General features: G+C 46.3%; 1 protein-coding gene across 4 annotated transcripts in view; it reads left to right on the forward strand.

The window, feature by feature from the left end:
- Positions 1–25086, forward strand: part of LOC137417543 (serine/threonine-protein phosphatase 2A 56 kDa regulatory subunit gamma isoform) — a 212221-nt gene that overhangs the window by 47938 nt on the left and 139197 nt on the right. For 2 of the 4 annotated variants that reach the window (XM_078787095.1, XM_078787094.1), the window contains exons 4-6: positions 13493–13585; positions 19495–19590; positions 23942–24141. In XM_078787095.1, the coding sequence (XP_078643221.1) occupies positions 13493–13585; positions 19495–19590; positions 23942–24141 (389 nt within the window). The remainder of the gene's footprint in view (positions 1–13492; positions 13586–19494; positions 19591–23941; positions 24142–25086) is intronic. The other 2 variants (XM_078787097.1, XM_078787096.1) reach the window with 1 other exon arrangement.

Genomic DNA, 25086 nt, shown 5'->3' on the forward strand with positions numbered 1-25086 from the left:
GAGCTGTGTGGTGATATTAAAAGTGGTATGGCAATGCATATTACAAGCCAACACTGCATATAAGAGCTTGAAGGAACTGCGCTCCAACGCGAGTCGAAAGAATTGACGCGACCAAAGACGGAATTCGTCCGAGTTGCTTTATTGAAACAAAACAGCTCAGGTATTCTGACAAGCCCGTTTATCGGGCAGCAATATATATACACATTTATGTCGGGAAGTTTGCCCGGCAAAAGCTATACCGGGCATGCCCGGGTGTCAAGGGCGAGCCTCGGAAAGGCGAGTCTGGACCGGCCCGGGCGTGTTTGGCTGCGGCCTGGCAAGTCGAGGCTGGGCGTGCCCGGGCGCTCTGGACGAGCCCTGGAAAGGCGATAGCGGGCATGCCCGGACGCTCTGGGCGAGCCCTGGAAAGGCGATAGCGGGCATGCCCGGACGCTCTGGGCGAGCCCTGAAAAGGCGATAGCGGGCATGCCCGGACGCTCTGGGCGAGCCCTGGAAAGGCGAGAGCGGGCATGCCTGGGAAAGGCGAGACCGGGCGTGCCGGGAGGTTCGGGCGTGCCCGGGAACAGTGAGTCCGGGCATGCCCGGGAGAGGCGCGTCTGGCCGTGTTCTGGCCGGTGCAAGGCGATTGTGTGCATCCAGCGGTAACCGCTACACACGCCCCTCCAGAATCGACCTGCACCGGCAGGGTCAATTTAAGGGGGGTCCGGATGACCCGGCCGAAGCGACCCCTGGAGGGTCGTGGGGAGGGGTCCGACGTGGTGGTGGGTGGTCGAGCGGGGGGAACTGTGGACGGGGGGCGGCCTCGCCGCGGAGGAAGGGCCAACCGTGGTGGTCGGTCGACGTCCATGTGCGCCGGTTTGAGGCGGTCCACAGAAATCCGGTCCACCGGCCGCCGAAGTCGACGATGAAAGACTTGTCGCCCTGTCGCAGGACCCGGAAGGGCCCGTCGTACGGCGGCCGGAGTGGCCCCCGGTGCGCGTCATGACGCACAAAGACGTACTCCGCTGTGCGAAGCGCCGGGGGGACGTAGGACTGGGGGCAAATCGTCGGGCGGCCTCCTGGAGGTCCGAGCGCTGGCGAGCGGCGGACCAGGGACTGGTAGCGTCGGGCACGAATTCGCCCGGGACGCGGAGCGGCTGGCCGTAGACGAGCTCGGCGGCGGACGCCTGGAGGTCTTCCTTGGGGGCCGTGCGAAGGCCGAAAAGGCCCCACGGCAGCCGGTCGGCCCAACCGTCGTCCTGAAGGCCGGCCATGAGTGCGGCCTTCATGGAGCGGTGAAACCGCTCGCACAACCCGTTGGCTTGGGGGTGGTAGGCCGTGGTGCAGTGCAGCGTGACCCCCAACGAACGGGCGACCGCGCCCCAAAGCTCAGACGTGAACTGTGGGCCGCGGTCGGACGAGATGTCCGCTGGTGCGCCGAAGCGCGCGACCCAGGTGGCGATGAACGCCTGCGCCACGTCGGCGGTGGTGGTGGAGGCGAGGGGCACGGCCTCCGGCCACCTGGTGGTCCTGTCCACCATGGTGAGCAGGTGGGTGAACCCCCGCGAGGGGGGCAGGGGACCCACCAGGTCCACATGGACGTGGTCGAAACGCCGTTCAGGCACGGCGAAAGGTGCCAGCGGGGCCTGGGTGTGGCGGTGGACCTTGACCCGCTGGCAGGCCGTGCAGGCGTTGGCCCAGTCGCGGATGTTTCGTCGAAGGCCGTGCCAGACGAAACGCGCCGACACCAGCTTCTGAGAAGCTTTCCGGCCCGGGTGAGAAAGGCCGTGGATGGAGGCGAAGATGCGGCGCTGCCAGGAAACGGGCACGATGGGGCGAGGCTGGCCCTGGGAGACGTCGCAGAGCAGGACGGTGCCCGCGAAGGGAATGTCGGCCAGGCGGAGGCCCGTGTCCGCCGCACGGAGTGCCTGCACCGAGGCGTCGGTGGTCTGGTCGGCCGCCATGAGCGCGAAGTCCACGCCGAGGTGGACCGCGTTCGCGCTGGCCCGAGAAAGACAGTCGGCCACGGCGTTGTCTTTGCCGGCGACGTGCCGGATGTCCGTGGTGAACTCCAACACGGCGGAGAGGTGGCGCTGCTGGCGGGCCGACCACGGCTCCGTGACCTTAGCCATTGCGTAGACCAACGGCTTGTGGTCGACGAAAGCCGTGAACGGGCGGCCCTCCAGGAGGTGTCGGAAATGGCGAACGGCCAGGAATAGCCCGAGCAGCTCGCGGTCGAACGTGCTGTAGTTTAACTCGTTCAGCCGGAGTTGCCGGCTGAAAAAAGCGAGTGGCTGCCAAACCCTGTCCACCCATTGCTCATGGACGGCGCCCACCGCGTAGTTGGAGGCGTCCGTAGTGAGGGCGATGGGCGCGTTGAGCACCGGGTGAGCCAGCAGCGTTGCGTCGGCGAGGGCCCGTTTGGCGCTGGCGAAGGCCGCGTCCATGGCCGTGGACCAAACAATGTCTTGCTTGGCCGGCTTGCCCCGGAGGGCCTCGTAAAGGGGCCGCATGAGCTGAGCAGCGCGGGGCACGAATCGGTGATAAAAATTCACCATGCCGAGGAACTCTTGGAGGGCCTTGATGGAACGGGGACGCGGGAACGTGGTGATGGCCTCGACCTTGGTCGGCAGCGGCACGGCCCCGGTCTTGGTGATGCGGTGGCCCAAAAAGTCAACGGTCGTCGTGCCGAAGTGGCATTTGACCGGGTTGACAATTAAGCCGTGCTCGCTGAGGCGACCGAACAGTGTTCGGAGGTGGAGGAGGTGCTCGGCGCGGGACGTGCTGGCGACGAGGATATCGTCCAGATAGACGAAAAGAAACGGCAGGTCGCGCAGCACGCCGTCCATCAAGCGCTGGAACGCCTGGGCCGCGTTCTTGAGGCCAAACGGCATCCGCAAAAATTCGAACAGGCCGAACGGCGTGATGACGGCCGTCTTCGGGATGTCGGCCGCCCGGACAGGTACCTGGTGGTAGCCCCGTATCAGGTCAATTTTCGAAAAGATGACCCGTCCCGCCAAACGGGCGGAAAAGTCCTGAATATGCGGGATCGGGTACCTGTCGGGGGTGGTAGCGTTGTTGAGACGGCGGTGGTCGCCACACGGGCGCCATCCACCCCCCGGCTTTGGCACAATGTGCAGTGGCGAGGCCCACGCGCTATCGGAGCGCCGCACGATGCCGAGGTGCTTCAACGCGTCGAACTCGGCCTTCGCCACGGCGAGCTTGGCCCGGTCGAGGCGGCGGGCCCTGGCGTAGACCGGCGGGCCCGTAGTGGGTATGTGGTGCTCGATCCCGTGCCGCACCGCGACGGCCGAAAACGTCGGCCGCGTGAGGGCCGGGAATTCCGCGAGCAGGCGAGCGAACTCGTTCGCTGCCGGGAGGGCGCACGCCAGTTCGGTCGGCGCGGAGCTGCTCATCGTGCACGCCAGGGAGCTGAAGGTCTCGGCGTTGACAAGGCGACGACGTTTGACGTCGACCAGCAGCCCGTGCGCGCAGAGGAAGTCGGCGCCCAGCAAAGCCATGGGGATGCAGGCGGTCACAAAAGTCCATTGAAAAGGCTGGCTGCCGAAGCAGATGGTTGACGACGCGTGGGCCGAAAGTGCGTATGGCCGAGCCATTAGCAGCGACCAAAGAGGGGCTGCAAACGGCGTCCCGCCTGTCCTGCTCGGAGGCGGGTATGACGCTCAGTTGGGCGCCGGTGTCACACAGGAAACGCCGCCCAGACGCTTTGTCCCGAATAAACAGCAAGTTGCCCGAGTGGCCGGCGCTCATGGCTGGGAATGAACGCCGGCCCGCCGTTTCCCGACCTGCCGAAAGTGCACGGGGGCCGGCACGTCCGAGCCTTGTGTCCGAACCTGGCGTGGTAATAACAGCACGCCCGGTCAGGTGGAGGCCCCGGCCGTCGTGTCGGAAGCGGGCGGTGCGGCGTGGCGGCCGCCATTTGCACCGGCAGTTCGGCCTCCAACCGCGCAGGGCGCTCGGGTGTCGTGGGCGTCGCCTCGGACGGCGGCGGGCTCCAGGTAACCGCGCCGATGTGCTGGCCCGCCGAGGAGATCTTATCGGCTTCCCTGGCGAGGGCGCGGGAATCCGTGATCAACGTGCCAGCCAGGGCGAGGCGTACCGGGTGAGGCAGCTGGCGAAGGAACAGCTCGCGGAACAGAAAATCCGGAGAGTGCTCACCGAGCAACGAGAGCATATAGTCCATGCGCTCGGACGGCGCGTGTCGCCGAGCTCGGGCAGAGCGAGCAGGCGCCGTGCGCGTGCTGCCGGTGAGAGGGCGAAAGCGTCGAGGAGGAGTGTCTTCAGCGCGTCGTATTTGTCAGCAGCCGGCGGGTGCTCGAGGAGGCTCAAGGCACGGGCCGCGGTGGCGGAACCGAGCGCCGCCACAAAATGGTGGAAGCGGGTGTCGTCCGCGGTGATGCCTCGCAGGGCGAACTGAGAGTCCGCCTGAGCGAACCAAACAGCCGCGTGAGCCTCCCAGAAGGTAGGCAGTTTAAGCGTCACTGCCGTATCCATGTCGGTAGGTCACCAATGAAGGAACTGCGCTCCAACGCGAGTCGAAAGAATTGACGCGACCAAAGACGGAATTCGTCCGAGTTGCTTTATTGAAACAAAACAGCTCAGGTATTCTGACAAGCCCGTTTATCGGGCAGCAATATATATACACATTTATGTCGGGAAGTTTGCCCGGCAAAAGCTATACCGGGCATGCCCGGGTGTCAAGGGCGAGCCTTGGAAAGGCGAGTCTGGACCTGCCCGGGTGTGTTTGGCTGCGGCCTGGCAAGTCGAGGCTGGGCGTGCCCGGGCGCTCTGGACGAGCCCTGGAAAGGCGATAGCGGGCATGCCCGGACGCTCTGGGCGAGCCCTGGAAAGGCAATAGCGGGCATGCCCGGACGCTCTGGGCGAGCCCTGAAAAGGCGATAGCGGGCATGCCCGGACGCTCTGGGCGAGCCCTGGAAAGGCGAGAGCGGGCATGCCCGGGAAAGACCAGACCGGGCGTGCCCGGGAGGTTCGGGCATGCCCGGGAACAGTGAGTCCAGGCATGCCCGGGAGAGGCGCGTCTGGCCGTGTTCTGGCCGGTGCAAGGCGATTGTGTGCATCCAGCGGTAACCGCTACAAGCTAACATTATAAGTACTAGGGCATGCCCGTACTATATATATATCTAAAATTATATCCCCCCCCTCTATTTACATGAAATGGTTTGGTCCATTCGCAAAGCCAAAGCGAACGGCTTGCGAGTACGGTGACAATCCCCCCCCTCTATTTACATGAAATGGTTTGGTCCAAAGCGAACGGCTTGCGAGTACGGTGACAATCCCCCCCCTCTATTTACATGAAATGGTTTGGTCCAAAGCGAACGGCTTGCGAGTACGGTGACAATCCCCCCCCTCTATTTACATGAAATGGTTTGGTCCAAAGCGAACGGCTTGCGGAGTTTGGTAAAGAAATCGCCATAGCTCGGTAACTACTTGTCCGATTAATATGAAACCTTGAAAAGGCACATCCTCGGGTCCCCAGCAATATACCTGGCAAGTTTCAAGTATATCGGACCCGTGGTTGTCGAGAAACAGCGGTCACAGACAAACACACAGACACACAGACATACATACACACACACACACACACACAGAGATTACTGGAATTATAGATAGAAGACAAACCAATGCTGTCGTTCTCTGAATTTTAATAACTTTTAGAAAGGAGTGTGGGCATATCCAATATTTTTTAAAGGGTGCCGAGAGCAATTCCGGTGTAGGACTTCCAGCCGACATATAGTCTAACACACTTAAAACAAATTCTGTACGTGGTATTGCCATATTTCTATAGTGTACAACTTTAGTTTTATCGACGTTTATATTCAATTTCCATTGTAATGATTTAACAAGCTGCAAGGCAGCTTCTGTCTCTGACATAAGGAAAACGTCATCGGCATCTAGTAAGATTGAAACGTTCATTTATTACTACACCCTTGCCCAGAACTCTGATGGATATTGCCTGATCGATTAATATGTTTCATAGCTGGCGACTTGGCTGCACAACCCGCAAAAAAATTGAGCAGGTCCCCCCCTAAAATTGCTTTTATGATTGCCGATTAGGCTAAAGATTTTAAACCAAAAAAATAACTTGCCTCGGAATAAGTTTTGAATGGACGGACAGACAACTGAAAACAAAACGGACCATGGGTTTCCCACCCCTATAAAATCAAAATTAATTCCCTCTGAAAAAGTACAGTGACATTGCCCGCAGACTACCCAACCGCAGACCAGGCAATGTCACTGTACCGGGACATTTCATCAATCAATGACAATATGCGGTCCGCTAGGACTACCCGAAAAAAATTGAGCAGGGTTCTTCCCACGGAAATGCATTTTTGGTCAGCTCCTTGAAGATTATAAACAAACACAAATCACTTCCCTTTAAAAGGGTTTTCAACGGACAGACAACCAAAAAAAAACCGAGCAGATAGAATTGCTTTTGAACATCGATCATCAAGCGGCGTGGGCCTACCTGGCAGAGTCTCGAGGAGTCGATCGCTTTCCAGCTCTTTCGTCTGACTTTCGCTTCCCAAATTTGTCTTCTGACTTTATCACTTGGAAATCTATACATCTTATATTTCTCAGATTGGTTTGAACAACCAAAAGCAGAACAACCAGTCATTTAGTTTGGCAATAAACAACATTCCCGTACCAAGCTGACGTTCACGCACGGTGAAGTTAGACACAAAATGGCGCCACGAAATCACGTGACCAGAAATCTCGGGTCAGCGCATGCCGCAACTCTCTTTATACAGGGACTCTACTGTGGTGATGTCACTGGTGCGTCCAAATGGCCGTGCTCAGAACTGGCTTCCGGTTGGTTTTATGGTTATTATTTAGTGCAATAAATGGGCATTTCCTCACTAGTGTCTATAGTGCAGTGCCAAAAGAGGCCAAAGGAGAAATCACATAGGGTAAGACTTACGAGGGATAATTTATCTTCATGCCCTAAGCGAGTTAACATGCCCCGCCCCCTCGTGATGGGGACGAAGATACACCTTGCTCCGACATTTGGCTAAACAGAACTTATTACATGGTGATGGTTCTTACCCGACATCCGGAGCATGATACCGACACAAATTTACCTGACTCTACATATCACTACCCCACAAACATAACAATACAATTGGTGTGGCCTAATGGCCATATTGTTAGGGGACCAAGTCTATAAGAGACTGGGTCTCCTATTGTTATTGGACTTATTATTGTTCTTTCTGCCGAATTTTGTGGAAGCTGTGGCGTTGGCACTGTGGCTCCGATCAAGTTGAAACTTTTCAGGAATGTTGGGGCCAATGGGAATTGATGCCATCTTTTTTCCGAATTTTGATTTTGCAATCACCATGGCAACCAGCTTGGATTTAAGCAAAAATTTTAAAAACCTTCTCCGAAACCGCAAATGCTATTGATTTGATTAGTGTCAGGTTATGATCGACTATCCATGGTGCAAAAAGTTGTATAAGATGATGTCATAGGTGAAGCAGTTTGGCAGCTATGTTGAGATAAAAAATATTTCTCTGATTAACGCGAAACATTTTTTGTGGCATGTTGGCATCAATAAGAACTTGAATATGATTTTTTTGATCAGTCACATGGTCATGGTCTGGCAATGAAAAATAAAACAAAATTGATCAAAATTGATGATGTCATAGGTCCTGTGACAAGGCTATATTGGATTTCATGAAAACCTTCAAAACACATCTCTGCCTTCATTTTTCGATCGATTGAGTTGAAACTTGGCCCACTTATAGTACGCCACTTGAATTGATGTGTATTCTTTGGATGATGTACTAGGTTACGTGTCATTGCGGCCATATTGGATTTCGTGAAAAACCTTCAAAATTCACCTCTTCCTTCATTTTTCGATCGATTCAGTTCAAACTTTGCATAATCGGGTCCAGGCTACCGTTGTCAAGGACTTGTCATGCACGTGTCGAATCTGAATGGGGCGTCTTGGTCTCCGGGGCATCATTGCTCACAGTTTTAATTACATAAGTGTTGCTATTATTATTACCATATTATCCCTGTTCCTTTTGAAAGGGGGGGTGGGGGGGGGGGGAGGCGGAGAATTATCCCTGTTCCTTTTGAAAGGGGGGGGGGGAGGCGGATAATTATCCCTGTTCCTTTTGAAAGGGGGGGGGGGGGGCGGAGATGGGGAGGGGGCTATTGTAATCAGCTTTAAATTTCAATTACAGGCACATTTTTAAACATTTCTGTATACGTAATCAACATTAGGGGACGCATTAAATATGTAATGATTTTTTTGGATTTGACCCACTGTCTAAACCCCTGGGGGTGGGAACTTGAGTCGCAGGGGTCAAAACAGGGAAATATTAAACTCAAAATTTGATATTGGGTCATTCCCAGTGGAACGTTTTTCCATCCTTCAACTTTGCTTTAGGCGGGAAACATGGCGATTTGCGAAGGCACACCATTGACTTCGCTCTAGAATCTAGATGTTATTATAATGTGGGATAATTGGATTTTTTTTCCCAATGAATCCATTCAGAACTATTTTGAGGCTTTTATTTCTTCCTATTTCAATTGCGTTTGCAGAGTAATTCTTTACAAGCTGTCTGTTGTAGTGAAGCAGGTTAGTGTGTGCAAGGACTCTTTGGATTGAACTGTGGTAGAATAAATCTTTATACTATGTAACTAGTTATGAGATTGGTGAGTGAACCAATGAGTGGTTCGTAAGAATGTCAGGAATGTATCTTGGAACATGGAACCTGGGAGTCCTTTTGTTTTACCTTGTCACAGCCCCGGGCTAGAGCACATTCCTAGGCTTTCACTATTGTGAAGCAAATGTAGCATTGAAGGAATTCCCAGCAGGGGGGAGCGAGCTGGTGCCGGTGAGGCTACCGAGTAACATTTCTGCGGAGAAGAGATTAACATTAGCGCAGGGAGGATTAACACTGCGGTGCCCATAAAAGCGTGAACATTTCCTGGACTCGACACACTTGTCACGAGAATCGCTGCCCAACGGAACGAACGAGTACGGAACGAGAAACAGCGCTAGGAGAGGAGCGGCCAAGGAAGAATAACCAACGACTGGAGTACCAATCCGTTTAGCTATTGTAGTCTTTATTGAATTGAAACAAGTGACATTAATTATAATAAATTCTTACTTTATAAAGCTGTTTGGGTGTCTCAAGTCTCCTGAGTCTTAAACATTCTCCTACAATATTGGTGGCTACCGTACGTGGATCGAGTGGACATCGACAGGATCTTGGATCTTAAAAAGGTAAGCGTGGCTTCCTGTGGATTGTCCATTATGATATATGAACCTGTGTTTAGTTATTTTCTATATATATGGAGAAAGTGGAGTTTGGGCGTCTCAACAATGCACTATTGGTGCAGGAGAGCCCTCAGGAGGAAGATATAGATGAGACCCTTTGGCTCCGGTGATGTGTTCCCGACACAGAGATCCATTTGAGTTGGTCTAGGGTGCTGGGTAGTAAAAAACCACAAAGAACCATTGTTGAGCTGTAACTCCCGGGTGCTGTGACTACTACCCAAAGAACCATGTCTGTATGATTAAGATGTATTTTGAGGTACCTTGTGAATAAATGTAATGATGTAACGATCTTAACGATTGTCCGAGGTAACGTCCTGCAAAATGTCTGCTCGTTCTCTTTTTTGAGTCGTAATGCTGTTGAAATCTCATTACAAATGCGGAATTTAGTACGCTGGTAGTGATCGAGATCCTGCATTGCGATTTAGCAATGGTGATTGGGCGAACGAAATCGCAGATGGGACATCGACAAGGATTTAAGCCATCATTCGAGTTTTAACGATTTCTGTAAATACGTATTTTTCCTGCGCTGTGTAATTCTTCTGACACGTTTGCCTGCATTCGGCTGTATAATTAAGACTGCGTCTTTGAAAAGATTCGTGCGTAGTCGCACGAATACGCTGGTTATTTAGGGCCTTACTGTGAACTAGGAGCAAACGGACAATGAGTGCACCATGAGACGATTTGCTTCCGAGTCGTGTAAGGCCTGTACACTCGTTTACACACTCATACACGTGTGTAGCACTTACAACGTACTTTTGAGTTGCCCGCCCAAATGGTAGAGGACTCGCTTGGCGTGCGAGAGACGGCGGAAATGGAGATATATATATATTTTTTTCTTCCAATTTGTGGTATCGCGACAAAACGGCTTATATCTTTGGAACGGCGAGTTGGATTTAGACAAATTAAACGAAATTGTGTAGGACGGAAACCGTGGGTCCAAGGTAAGAAAAAAAAAAAAAGGGCGGAGGAGAGAACAACAACAACAAAAAATTCCCGCCAATTCTTATAACACCTACAACTCGTTCGATTAACATATAAATTAATGACAGACAACGCCATCTGATGCCGGTCCAGAATTATTATGAAAGATGGCGATTGGATGAAAATTGCATACTGACGCCCCCAGGGTAAAACCGAACATTGTCCCTCATTGTCACTCATTTCCATTCCGGCTACCTGTGCTGCTACCTGTCTCTTGCCCCCGCTCCTTCTCCCTCCCCTCCCTCTAGTTCCCATTGGCGGACGTTTTGCGAGAAGCAAAGCGTTTTGCAGGAAGCTTCCAGGAAGCAAAGCCAGTGTAGTTGTTTTTTTGTGTTTTTCCTCTGCTCCCTGTGCTCGCATTGCTGTACGTTATTTCACTTGGGTTGAGGCTCATATAACATGACTAGCTGAGGTACCCGGCTTCGCCCGAGTTGAATAAAAAGAATTGGTGGTTCAATTGGATTTTGGTGAAGACCCAGATATGGCTTCAGATACAAGAATTATTTAATTTTTAAGCGAATCTTCGCTATTGAGAGATCGGGCGGAAAGCGATATATAACATGATATTTAAAAAAGTTATGGACGAGTTATGAATAAACCTGGTGGATGAGTTGGGGAGGTGACAAGAACACGCCGATTAAATTTTGGTTCAGGTCCGAATCCAGACCCGGCCTATCAGTGGGATACAAAACATACACTGTTCACCAGGCGGAGATATGCTCTCTACTGAGCGTCGTTCTAGTTGTGTGTTTGTTTGTCTGAGCAATATCTCAGCCATCCTTTGAGTTAGGAAGCTGATATTTGGACATAACAGTGACCAAGCAAGTGATGTGGCTATCAAGGATATTTTTGATTTATTGATTAATCATTTAACCGATTAATTATTTATTGAGTAACCGATTACTTATTTATTGAGTAATTGATTAAGTATTTAATTTTTATAAAAATGACTTATTTAATTAAATTCCTAAAAGATACATCTTCGGATGAAGCACTTGTGGTCTCCCTCCCAAATGCAGCCTCTATGAGGCGCCCCGGCAATGCCGCGCTATAGGATATTTAATTATTTGGCATGAGGGCGGCGTACTTTGAATGTATCTGGACTTGTTAGGGGACCATAGCTCACGTTTTGTGGCGGCCATGTTGGATTTAGTGAAAATCTTTAAAAATGCATCCCTGCGTTCATTTTTCGATCGATTGAGTTGAAACTTTGAACAATCGGATCTGGGCTGTCGTTGTCAACGACTCTGGCGCATACCCGTCCAATCAGGATGGAGCGGTATGGTCCCCGGATCATTACTGCCCGCAGTTTAATTAGTTTTATTTTTACTTTTCACTTTTTCCGTTCATTGTTCTCTTGGTCATGGTCATGCAATGTTTTTTTGAAGACATGTATGTCATGATATATTCAAACTGTTTATACAAGAAATGTGTATTGTTCTTGTTTGTTGATTATGAGAGATAATTACAAGAAATGTGTTGTTCTTGTTTGTTGATTATGAGAGATAATTACAGGAAATGTGTTGTTCTTGTTTGTTGATTATGAGAGATAATTACAGGAAATGTGTTGTTCTTGTTTGTTGATTATGAGAGATAATTACAGGAAATGTGTTGTTCTTGTTTGTTGATTATGAGAGATAATTACAAGAAATGTGTTGTTCTTGTTTGTTGATTATGAGAGATAATTACAGGAAATGTGTTGTTCTTGTTTGTTGATTATGAGAGATAATTACAGGAAATGTGTTGTTCTTGTTTGTTGATTATGAGAGATAATTACAGGAAATGTGTGGTTCTTGTTTGGTGATTATGAGAGATAATTACAGGAAATGTGTTGTTCTTGTTTGTTGATTATGAGAGATAATTACAAGAAATGTGTTGTTCTTGTTTGTTGATTATGAGAGATAATTACAGGAAATGTGTTGTTCTTGTTTGTTGATTATCTATCTATAATTCCAGTAATCTCTGTGTGTATGTGTGTGTGTATGTGTGTGTGTCTGTGTGTTTGTCTGTGACCGCTGTTTCTCGACAACCACGGGTCCGATATACTTGAAACTTGCCAGGTATATTGCTGGGGACCCGAGGATGTGCCTTTTCAAGGTTTGAAATTAATCGGACAAGTGGTTCCCAAGGTATGGTCACCGTACTCGCAAGCCGTTCGCTTTGGCTTTGCGAATGGACCAAACCATTTCATGTAAATAGAGGGGGGGGTTCTACCGTACTCGCAAGCCGTTCGCTTTGGCTTTGCGAATGGACCAAACCATTTCATGTAAATAGACGGGGGGGGGGGGGGGGGGGTTCTGTGGTCGTTACTGCCACGTGGTTTCAAAGTTATTTTTTGTTGTTGTTGTTTGCACGCATGTTTTTTTGCACCCACGTACGGGCACGCCCTAGTGAGAGATAATTACAGGAAATGTGTGTTGTTCTTGTTGGTTGATTATGAGAAAGAATTATCAAATCATGATGATTATTATGAATGACATCATCGGGCTTCAATGCAGAATGATTGCACGAACTTGGAAAAGAGCTTTCAAGCCCTGTAGGATAAATTGTGTATTACAAGCAATTGAGTTCCAAATTTTAGCATGAATTAATAAGAATTAAAAAAAATTTTTTTTTGGCAAATTATGAATTGATCATCGTTTTGTTCGTAGAACATTTCAGGAGTTTTACGAAATTTTGATTGCCAAGAGGGTTTGGGTACTATTGAAAAAAGGAGACATTTTTCCCAATGAAGTTTCACATCTGCCATCAATTTTGGCTGTCTCACGAATGAAGGATGAGTTGCCTTTAGTGGTTGCAAAGTCGAATTTGTGGTGACCAGGCAAAATTGAGAAAAATATATGTCAGATATGACCCTAGTACAGAACAGTGATTCGTCAATTAGCATGAGGTAGGGATCAGAGGTGACGACCGATGATCTTCGCTCAGTCAATGGATGGATCTATCCTGACATCATTGGGGAGGGGGTGTATACAGGGAGTCATCTAGAGTGATTAATTTGATTTATTGATGAATGATTGAATTGATTTAATTGAATAAATTGATTGATTGATTGATGAGGATGCGGTCTCAAGAAAGAAGTTTTGATATCTTTGTGAGATATTATCAATGTGAAGACAACCTTGGAAAATTGAGCAAGGTGGTGAGTCTATGTATGGATATATATGTGTGGTTACCATTGTGTGATTCCCCCTTCGACAGAACGAGATACCTGCGGATTCACCCATTTCATACTGACCCGTTTGGCTCATCTGCAGTACCGATCTGTGAGATTGGGTTGTGCAAAAGCCACAGGTGAGAGAGATTCTCTGGAAATCACCGTTTGAACCGGTGGACAGATCCTTCCTGGAAGTACGAGTGAAGCTTTAGAGCTGGGGTGGGGAACCTCCGGCCTCGGGGCCGTATACGGCCCGCGAGACCGTTTGATCCGGCCCGCGAGGCAATTCATCTATCTATAATTCCAGTAATCTCTCCTTTTCAAGGTTTTAAATTAATCGGACAAAGGGTAACCAAGTTATGGCCAAAAACGATTCAACCAATCAGAGAGGAGCGAGCTTTCACGTGTTGTCACAGTCAACGAATGCCGAACGGGGCGAGCAGATGCTGCCTCGGATGGCACATTTGAGAACCTATTCATTTATTTGACGTTGGCAAAATATGTTGGCGCGAACAGAATAATTGCCATCAAATTAAAACTAATTTGCGATTAATCGTAACTGCGATATGCGACCTTCCGGACAGTCAAGTGAGTTCCGGACAGTCGTAACTGCGATATGCGACCTTCCGGACAGTCAAGTGATCGCGTGATCTCATGTCATCATTTCATTCAGTATATGCAAACATGGCGACTAACAAGAAAAGAAAGGTAGATGCGGAATATCGTGCTTTCCAAGAGAAATGGGCAAACGATTATTTCTTTGTGGAAGTAAAAGGCAAGCCAGTATGCCTAGTTTGTCGGGAAGCGCTCTCGGTGATGAAAAAGGCCAACCTCGAGCGTCATTACAGCTCGAAACATGCTAAACTGGACGAGTTGAAAGGACAAATGCGCTTGGATAAAGTTAACGTTCTTCGGCGGAGTTTTGGTGCTCAACAAGCAGTCTTCATAAGACCACAATCTGACCGAGACAACACTACGCATGCTAGTTTTGTGGTGAGTGAGCCAATCGCTAAGAAGCTGATGCCGCATTCAGAAGGAGAATTTGTGAAGGAGTGCCTTGTTGCCGCTGCGGAGCTGCTCGCACCGGACAAAGTAAAATTGTTCCAAAGTGTCAGTTTGTCTCGAAGAACTGTCTCAGATCGGATTACTGACATGGCACAAGATATTGAGAAAACACTGAAGGACACCGCAAGAGATTTCCAGTTTTTCTCTCTGGCCTGCGATGAGACAATGGACATAACAAACACCGCCCAAATAGCCATTTTTGTGCGGGGGATTACAGCTGAGTTTGATACGAGGGAGGAGTTGCTGTCTTTGCAAGCCATGCATGGCACCACGAAAGGTGAGGATTTGTTTGAGCAAGTGGTTTTGGCTATGAACAAATTCGAACTGCAGTTTGACAAGTTAAGTGGCCTGGCCACGGATGGAGCCCCAGCCATGGTTGGCGGTCAAAAGGGATTGACTGCATTGTTCAAAAAAGAAATGAGTCGTCTCAGTCTCGATCCAAGTGAGTTAGTTGTATGCCACTGTATCATACACCAAGAGAATCTGTGTGCACAGTCCCTGAAGCTCAACAATGTGATGACAACTGTCGTTTCCACCATAAATGTCATCAAAAGCAGAGGGCTGAACAGCCGCCAGTTCAAGGAGCTACTGAGTGAACTAGAGTCAGAGTACGGAGATCTGGTTTACCACTGTGAGGTGCGGTGGCTGAGTCGTGGAAATATGCTCACACGGTTTTACTCACTGAGAGAAGAAGTGAAACAGTTCATGGAGATGAAGGGGAAACCTGTCATGGAACTCAGTGATAGCAAGTGGCTGTGTGATTTGGGCTTCATGGTGGACATTACCAAGTACCTGTCAGAGCTGAACGTCAAGCTCCAAGGTCCCAACCAGCTTCTCAGCTCTCTGCAATCACATGTGAAATCATTTGAAGCTAAACTAAAGCTGTGGCAAGTGCAACTGGAAAGGGGAAACACTATCCACTTTCCCACTCTGCAAGAACAAAAGCCTGCTGTGACATCTGAATATGCTGCTGAGTGTGCAAAACTCCTCCAGGCATTTGGAGAGAGGTTCCAGGACATGAAAAGTAAACAAAGGGAACTGAACATATTTGCCACGCCGTTTAATGTGGAACCAGCTGATGTGCCTGACAACCTACAACACAAAATCATTGAGCTGCAAAGCAATGACGAGCTCAAAGCTAGGTACAACAACCTCCCTTTGCTCGAGTTCTACAAACTGTATGTACGTGCGGAGGATTTTCCCATTCTGAGGAGACATGCACTGAAGTTTGCATCACTGTTTGGGACGACCTACAGCTGTGAGCAGTTCTTTTCAAAACTGACTCTTGCAAAGACTCGGTTCCGCTCAAGACTGACTGACCCAAACCTGCAAAACCAGCTGCGAGTAGCATCATCATCACTACCACCTGACACCAAACGCCTCACCAAAGAGAAACAGTTCCAGCCATCGCATTAGGTGAGTCTGATATATGTATTCAATAATTTAGCATGGCCCTCGAAGGATGTTCTAAAAATCGAAATGGCCCTTGACAGGAAAAAGGTTCCCCACCCCTGCTTTAGAGGAACCTGGAACAAGCTACAACACATCCAACGCTACTTTGATAAAAGGTGGAACAAACTCCAGTAGATTTTATTTACGGTACATATAGTACAGGTGTGTACAGGTGCATTCCAAAGCACAGATCCTAGTAATCTACCTGGTACATTGAGTGAATATTGAGTGTTATTCACATACAGGCAGAATGGGAAATGGAGCCTGCAAGAATACACAAGGACAACCAGAGATTCCACAAAAAGGTACTTGTACATATCATATGTACGACCGTTATGGTGCAGAAGCTATAAGGGAGGTCGAGAATTGGCATTTCTGGACAAAGGGACATGCTAAGGAGTTTCCAAGAGATGGTACATTTGACCGAAGTCGATTGGAAAGATTAGAACAAAAATTGAGAGCTAGGAAGAGACAGAATCTAACGGTAGACTGGCCTGCATTCCATCTTTGGGATGGTGAATCCAGACAACGGGAACAGCAAGAACGGATAACGGACCTAGAACTTAAAATAAAAAGGATACAGGATACAGTGGAGGATATAAATGCACAACTGCCCTCGAAAATAGGAATAAAAGTGACAGTTGTCCCATCTGATTCCCATTTGTCTCCCCAAAAAGGACGGAACAGAGAATTTTTTCGTGTTTCAGGAGATAACCAGAGATTGCAGTGGCAACTCAGGGATGTAGAGATGCAGCCCAGCAATACAAGTGCACAGGTGGACAGACCAGGCAACGACAGAAACCGGTGTTTCAAGTGTGGAGAGATGGGACATTGGAGAAGAAGATGTCCGTATGCCAACAGGAAGACAAGTTCATAGGGCAAACCAAGATCAAGGGTACCAGTGCTTACCGGTACCTCAGACAACGATTAGGCCTTCATTGCTGCAAATCCCAAATGATGATTGGCCTCAACAGATTAGATTACTGGACAAACATGAATAACTGTCGATGATTCTTGTGTCTGAAAAGTTTTCGGAGCAAGAATGATTCATTTTTTCTTTTTGCTTGTTAAAAAATTAATAATTAATTGATCAAATGCCAAAATTGGATCTTCTATTCTGGGCACAGCAATTTTTAATTTACAAAGTTGGAACAATTGCTTTGCAAATTTTTTGAAACCAAGTGACAAGAGTCACATGATGATCAGGTGGGAATTTCGGACTATTGTTTCGCATGATTGATAAGTCACTGGTCGACTGACATGTAAATGGGTGTGTAGTCAAATTTGGATAAATTATTGTGGGAACTGAAAGGGTAATTTCAATGTGACATCGTAGGGGTTTTCTAAGAATAGACTTTTAGTCCATTTGCGTATTAGCATTTCTAAAATTGAAGGACAAATTTTATGAAATTGAAATAAAATTGACACCCATCTTGATCTGTAAATAATGGTTCCAACGCAAACAAATATGCATAATGCATGTGTGTGTGTGTTTTTGTGTATCAATCTTACAAGATTGTTGACACCGACAGTGTGCCTTGTCTGAAAATAGATAGTTCCATGTGGATGGGATCGCATATCGAGAGAATTCGTAAAATAAAATAGAAATATAATTTGATTATGAACATTATCTCTTTTGTCAAGGGAGATAGAATATAAAGATTTGATTTGCTGAGTTATGAGCAGCCATTCATTAATAGTAAAAATTGGGAGTAATCTTGGGATTCCATTTTGATAGAATTTATATGAGGATCAAAGCTATTTATGGATATGAGCTTCATAAAAATGTGGGAGTACAAAATTAGCCAAATTTTGGAGAGGTCTTACACTGACTTCCCAGAGTAATCTGCTCACGGATTTTTTATATGTATAAACTTGAATTTTATCAGCATATAAATTGTGCTGTATGTATGGATGTGTATTAGGCATAGATGATATGGGAAAATAGTAAAGAAAATTTTGCTGGTTTGAACTATTGTGAGATTTAAAATGGAATGCATTGTGAATCTTAAACCAAGGGGCAGACATGAACGCGCTGTTACGTCATTTATACTCAGAACGCGATGTCACATGTACCTGCAACATATTTGTTAATCTCGCACACTTACATTGGCATACTGGTGTCAGGAGTACTCACTGGGTGCATAGAAATGGATGAGCAACAGTTAAGGGGGTGTAAAAACACTTACTTGGATATTTTCTACAAAAGTAGGGGTTCCAATAAGTGGTAGCTGTACACATGGGATTCATTAAATTACGTTTTGGAGTTCAAACAAAGTCACTGGTTAACAGATGAGAATGGATAGTAAATAAATTCTTCGATGCTGCGTAAATTAAGTACGATATTACTAAGACTTATGAGAGCTATTGTTCTTCCTTACAGCAGTGGAAAATTATTGAAAAATTAGATCCAACATAATGAATCTATAAATGAATGAGATAGGGATAATATCCTCAATTTGTACTAATTATTTGATTGTGGGTAAAGGAATTAATTTATCGTAGTGGATTGTTAACAGCAGCCTGAAAATGTCCTGAGTGTGCATCCATGTAATCAGAAATCCCAGATTTGTTTTTACAAACAACATTTTGGTAGAGGTCTTGTGTGGACGAGCACTTCCTTGGTAGATAAAAAAACGGTACTGCATGCTGGCAGCCACTTTTGCGGCCAGTTAGGCCAAACAAATTGAGAGGAAATTGTACTTAAATACGTAAGTTACACATGGCTATTTGTAAAAAGGAAATTTGTTGAGATGGGAAACATTTTTCGAAGGTTTATTAAAGTGTTATAATATGACATGTGGCAAGGCAAACTATTGGATGGGAAAATTAGATCTGGTTATAGAATAGATTTACAGACCCCTTGAAGTTAATTCTTCGAATCATTGTTTCACTGGCATTTTGAGTTCACATTGGAAATAGTTTGGTAGAGCTTTGGTTAAAACCTTTGGTTGCGGTATTTTGGAACGAATTGATAAACCATAGGAGATTGATAAGAATAGAAACAAATATGGACCCAAAATAGAAAGTTGGATTCATGCCTCTCATTGCAAGCAAGCACATGGGGCTAAGGTGGACGATCCCACAGAAAATGAGGCTGCACCTAGCAGCCCAGCAGAACATTCAGTGGCGGATAAATGATAGTCGTGATTTACATTCATTTGAATTACATTTTAACACCCCTTGCATTGATAAACATTACATTTTCAACATTTAATATTCCTACTTGAATCATGGAAGATAGGGACATTTATTTGCCTCCATGACATACCATTATCTACTGATATTAGAGCAGCATGAGGGATAATGTATCACAACTACACTCATGATTAAGGGATTTAGTTCGACCCCCGGGAAATAGGGGGATCAGGGTAAGACAAATAATCTGATTTATGTTACATATTAAGGGATTTTTCTTTATTTACCTTTTAGGAAGCTTGTTAGTTTGGTATATAATGTTGAATGTCATTGACATATAATTATGTTATAGGTATGAACATATACAAGGGGTAGCTCACATGTTTTACAGATGGCTACAGGTGGGACAAAGGGAAAGACCTTATCAAGACAAGCCGACAAATCAGGGGAAAACAGAGACTTCTACTTCGGATACTCCTTGAAAATGGTGATATTAATCCTAGGAATGAGTTCTCTAGTAATGGGGACTCTGTGTTGCATGCATTATTTCAGGGTAATGAGAGAACAAAACGCAACATTGGTGGTCGACATACAGATATATGATTATGCGGGACGACATAAGCAAAGGAGAAGTTTGATGGAAGATAGGGACACACCTTTAGAACCCGATGGATTACACGGGATTAATACCTTTTTACATTTAGCCCACACAAGGGCGGATATAGCAAATGAAAGTAATTGTTGGATATGCACACAAATGCCGCATTCTAGTGAGAACGGAGTACCATTGGAGGCAGTTCCTTTTGGTTGGGATGAATTATGTAGTCGCTTCCCAAAGAGGTTGGTAGCAACAATACGACCTGATTTACCAATGTCGATGATGCTAGGGGATGCTAGTTGGGAAAAAGGGGGATATCAATGTGAGGAATTTGCAGACAGTTATAGGCCTAAATATGACAATGAAGTTATGCCCCCTTACGTAACTATTCAACAACAAATGAAAGGGCTCCTATGTTTCATCCGACATCGAACCACAGAGAATAATAAGTTTATGGGAAACTCCACCTGCCACCATTATAGTTACGAGTTGGGCTATATGAGATTGCTTGTCCCAGTAAGGGACACCAGCTTAAAGATGATATCTTTGTATTGGGAAGGAACTTGGACAACAGATACTACATGGACATATAATAATACATATTTTATATGTGGACACAAGGCATATCCGTATCTTCCGTCGGGATGGTTCGGAACATGTTTCCTGGGGTTTGTGCTTCCACACATGCGCTTGTTAACAAAGTCACCAACGCATATCCTGCATTCTAGGCAGAAAAGAACCATTAGCATGGGGGAATGGATTGGAATGGTAATATTTCCATTTTATGGAACCTGGAAGGCAGGGTGAGAACTTAGGCACATGGCATTGGCCATGGAGAAGTTGGCAAATAAAACAGCTAGTGGATTGGAAAAACTTACGAGAGAGCTGGCAGCAACAAGAACGATGGCATTACAAAATCGTATGGCATTAGATATGCTGTTAGCAGAAAAAGGAGGTACATGTGCAGTCATTGGTACAGATTGTTGTACGTACATACCTGATGATTCAGAAGAAATTTATAACATAGCCGATACAATCAGACAAGAGGGAGCAAGATACCACGATTATATAAAAGGGGGTGCCTTTGCATGGTTGGGAAACACATTTGGAGGAGTAGCAGCTAAGATACTCAAATACTTGTTTGTTGGTTTAGTAGTTATATTGACAATTGTTTTAGTGGTGGCTTGCTTGAAAGCCTTAGTGACGGTGTGTTTGAATAAGGTAACCAACAACACTATGATAATGCATGAAGTGACAAATGAGGAAAGAAATGTGGAACCACAAGAGGAAGACTTTTATGGTGACATAAATACCGAGATTAAAAGAATGAATCAAGTGATGTTGCAAATGAATACAGTAGAGTTAAGATAAGGGCATAACAAAAATGTTGTGAATTGTGTCAACCGGTGAACTTCTATCACCACAAGTTACACACTGTTTGGGGAAAAAAAAGAAAAAAAAGAAGAAGAAGTGGGGAGAAATTATGATAATAATACATTATGCTTAATTTGTTGGTTTGCTAAATTTGTTGGGAATTAGATATTCCTGTTTGTGATTGTAATCATATACACTTGTTATAAATGCATTTATTTTCTTTGAGTAGTGCTAAAATACCTGCATGAGTTAATTTTTGAACTATATTAACCTGAAAGCAATTGTGGATGCTATTCTTAGTTTAGTAGTGAAATACATACCTGATTGAATATTATTTGTGTGACGCATATAAATGAATATAACTTTTGAATGTTTAAAGGAAAAGCAACAAATTGTTGAATGTGAAACTGTCGGAAGATATACATGATTATGCTGATTTCATGGTAAGATGTACCCTACCTGATTCAGTGTGTGTGGAAAGCAGATTCAGATGTGACTGAGTAAAAGGATAAGACGAGATCACATTTTGAAGGGAGTGCTAACGGAATTGGGAAGAAGTTCGAGAAAGAAAATTTGTGGCTAAAAAATGAAGTTAATCGTGGCATACACCCTCCTTCTCAAAGAATGATGAAGACATTCTCCTGTGTAACTTGGAGATGGATGCTTACCTTCACCAAGGAAATTTATGTGACCATTTGCCTGGATCACACTGCAACATATGAAAGAAAGGCGATCACTTACTCTTGTTCGAAGGCTTGGAACATTCATCACATCAGAAGTTGCAGGACAACAACATTTTACCTGCAACCCCTACGAAATGCGGGGACATATGTTATTACTTCACCAACTTCCGGGGAACCAGCATGGAGCTGCAAACAAACGGCTGTGCCTTTTCACAACAGCTGTGCACGATTCTGCTGGTTGCTCCTGGTATGGACCATGAATGACCTGAACACCATGGTCCCAACATCATTGTGGATGCATCTGGCATCCCTGTTCCACATCTTGCTGGCCAATCAACGTCACACCAATACTTGCTGCCCACTCATGATGAGGGAGGAGGCAAGTCGACTACAACTGGGCAAAGGCCTTGTTCAGGAATTACTATGGTTTACAGCAAGAGTGGCAAGAACGCTACATGGAGAGCAGGGTCAGTCTATGACTCCGCACAGTTGTTACAACAGCGAGGCCCTACACGAAGTAATGCAGATGCTATGAAGACATTAGAAGAAAATGTTTCATACCTGAATTCAAACACAAGTGATCAGCCCTTCCTTTCAAACAAAGAGTCAACATTTGTTTGGAGGCAAACGTTTTGCCAGATGTTGCAGATGCTTTATAAATTTGAAAAATGGTGAAGTGAAATTGTTGTGTCTTGGTGATGGTGAAGTGTTGTTTTGCAAAGATATTTGTGATGCAAGTGAAATAGATTGAATTAACAATATGGAAGGAATCAATGACCAACGAAATGTTTTGTGATTCTTGTAGGATGACGGTGTATGCCTAAGGGAATTGGATTACCAAAGTTATGGTTTGAGTACTTGTATTGATGTTTACTTGTAGTGATTGATTGTTTACTTGTACTTGTATTGATGTTTAGATTAATGGTTAATATAAACATAAAACAAAAAGATGAGGGATTGTGGTAGAATAAATCTTTATACTATGTAACTAGTTATGAGATTGGTGAGTGAACCAATGAGTGGTTCGTAAGAATGTCAGGAATGTATCTCGGAACATGGAACCTGGGAGTCCTTTTGTTTTACCTTGTCACAGCCCCGGGCTAGAGCACATTCCTAGGCTTTCACTATTGTGAAGCAAATGTAGCATTGAAGGAATTTCCAGCAGGGGGGAGCGAGCTGGTGCCGGTGAGGCTACCGAGTAACATTTCTGCGGAGAAGAGATTAACATTAGCGCAGGGAGGATTAACACTGCGGTGCCCATAAAAGCGTGAACATTTCCTGGACTCGACACACTTGTCACGAGAATCGCTGCCCAACGGAACGAACGAGTACGGAACGAGAAACAGCGCTAGGAGAGGACCGGCCAAGGAAGAATAACCAACGACTGGAGTACCAATCCGTTTAGCTCTTGTAGTCTTTATTGAATTGAAACAAGTGACATTAATTATAATAAATCCTTACTTTATAAAGCTGTTTGGGCGTCTCAAGTCTCCTGAGTCTTAAACATTCTCCTACAGAACTGACGAGGTTGTATGATGGATTTGATGTCAAATGGCATCAATGCGACATTAATTGCAAAGCTGTTCTCATGAACGAAAGCTATTCTCAACTCGTTTTAAAAATCATTTGCTGTTTATTATTTGTGCTTGTGCTTCTTTCTTGAAGTAAACTGACTGCTGAGATGGATCCAGGTGTTGAAGAATTGAGTCCTGACTGCCATTGCTAACAAGGCCACACTTTCCCCATTAATTTTTCTTGTTCTCTTTTTCTTTAATGCCCTGCGGAAAGGTGTCTTCTGCTTGCGTTGTCAGGCAGTGCTATCTAGTCATTGTAACAGGACTCGACTCTAAGCTTTCACTCCCCCCGAGTATGGTACCTCTTGTGATGTCTATGCTGAAAGGGTTTTGACAGCACACTCGGCATGCATAATCGCTGCTTGCGAGCTTTGATTCTGCTTAATTTGTTGCTTGGATCCATGCAATAGCCGTATCCTAGATACACAAGGTGGTAACCTGAATGGACATTGTGAAATAAATCCCTCAATTGGAGCTCTGCTGTGAGTATTGCTGATGGGTATGGTGGCATATTTTTGGTTTCCTGGACATTTCTTTGAAGCGAATTATCAAAACAAAGTTGACAACATATTCTCTCCTGGTGGTTGTGTTGGCTTTGCGTGCATACAGACACAGCGACGGCAGAGTGTGAAGACCTCTTCATACAGAAGCTGCAGCAGTGCTGTGTGTTGTTCGACTTCGTGGCTGACCCGCTAAGTGACCTGAAATGGAAGGAGGTGAAACGTGCCGCTCTCAATGAGATGCTGGAGTATGTGACGCATGGGCGAGGTGTCATCACAGAAGCCATCTACCCAGAAACCGTACACATGGTGAGGGCACGGTGGTGGGTAATGCCTGTTGTTGATATCACATTTATATTCATTAATGAAAATGGTTGGATATTAAGCTTGAACTGCTAGAATGACACTCAGTATAGTGCATCCCTCCGACAGGCTGAACAGTTTATGTTTTGTATCCCACCGATAGGCAGGATCTGAATCCTGACCTGAACCAAAATTAAATCGCTTGTTCTTGTCACCTAACCAAATCATCCATCTAGTTTTGTCATAATTAATCTGTCCATAACCTTTTGAGATATTGTGATATATATATATATATATATATATATATATATATATATATATATATATATATATATATATATATATTGTTACGGACCGCGGATAAGATGTTGTTTTGCCGAGCGGATGGCGCCGCGGCCGAACAGTTACCCCGACTAACCCGATTCCTGGACGTTGGCCAAAATCGCGCCACAGGTATTCAATTTGGAAACCTCTAAAGCGACCGAATGTAAAGAGGAAGAAGAAGACGTACAGAAGAGTAACAGGATTTATTATTTACACACACTAAGCAAAAGGAGCAGTCAAGGTTATATACAGGGAAAATGGAAAAAGCAGGTGACACAGTGAAAATACTAGCTTAACTATACAAGCTTAATTAACCCTGGGACAAGACAAACAAAACAAACTCACGTACACAAGAAGGATGGAATGGCAGGAATGGATGCTGGAAGGAGGAATGGGAAGGTTCAGCTGGGGCAGATGGTTCGGGTTTGATCCCGCACGGGACGTCGGCTGGACCTCGACGGCCACCGATGCCACCGCTATCTGGTTCCCGTGGGGTAACGGGTTGAAGCTGCCTGGTGGAGTCAACGCTGCTGGTGGAGCCAAAGCTGCTCCTCTGGCTCACCTCAGGACGCGTCTGCCGTCTCTGGCGCAACTCTTTCTTGGACCCTTTTTGCACAACTCAGTCTT

This window comes from Myxine glutinosa, chromosome 11 (genome assembly GCF_964187855.1).
Source record: "Myxine glutinosa chromosome 11, kmMyxGlut1.1, whole genome shotgun sequence".
Taxonomy (NCBI): domain Eukaryota; kingdom Metazoa; phylum Chordata; class Myxini; order Myxiniformes; family Myxinidae; genus Myxine; species Myxine glutinosa.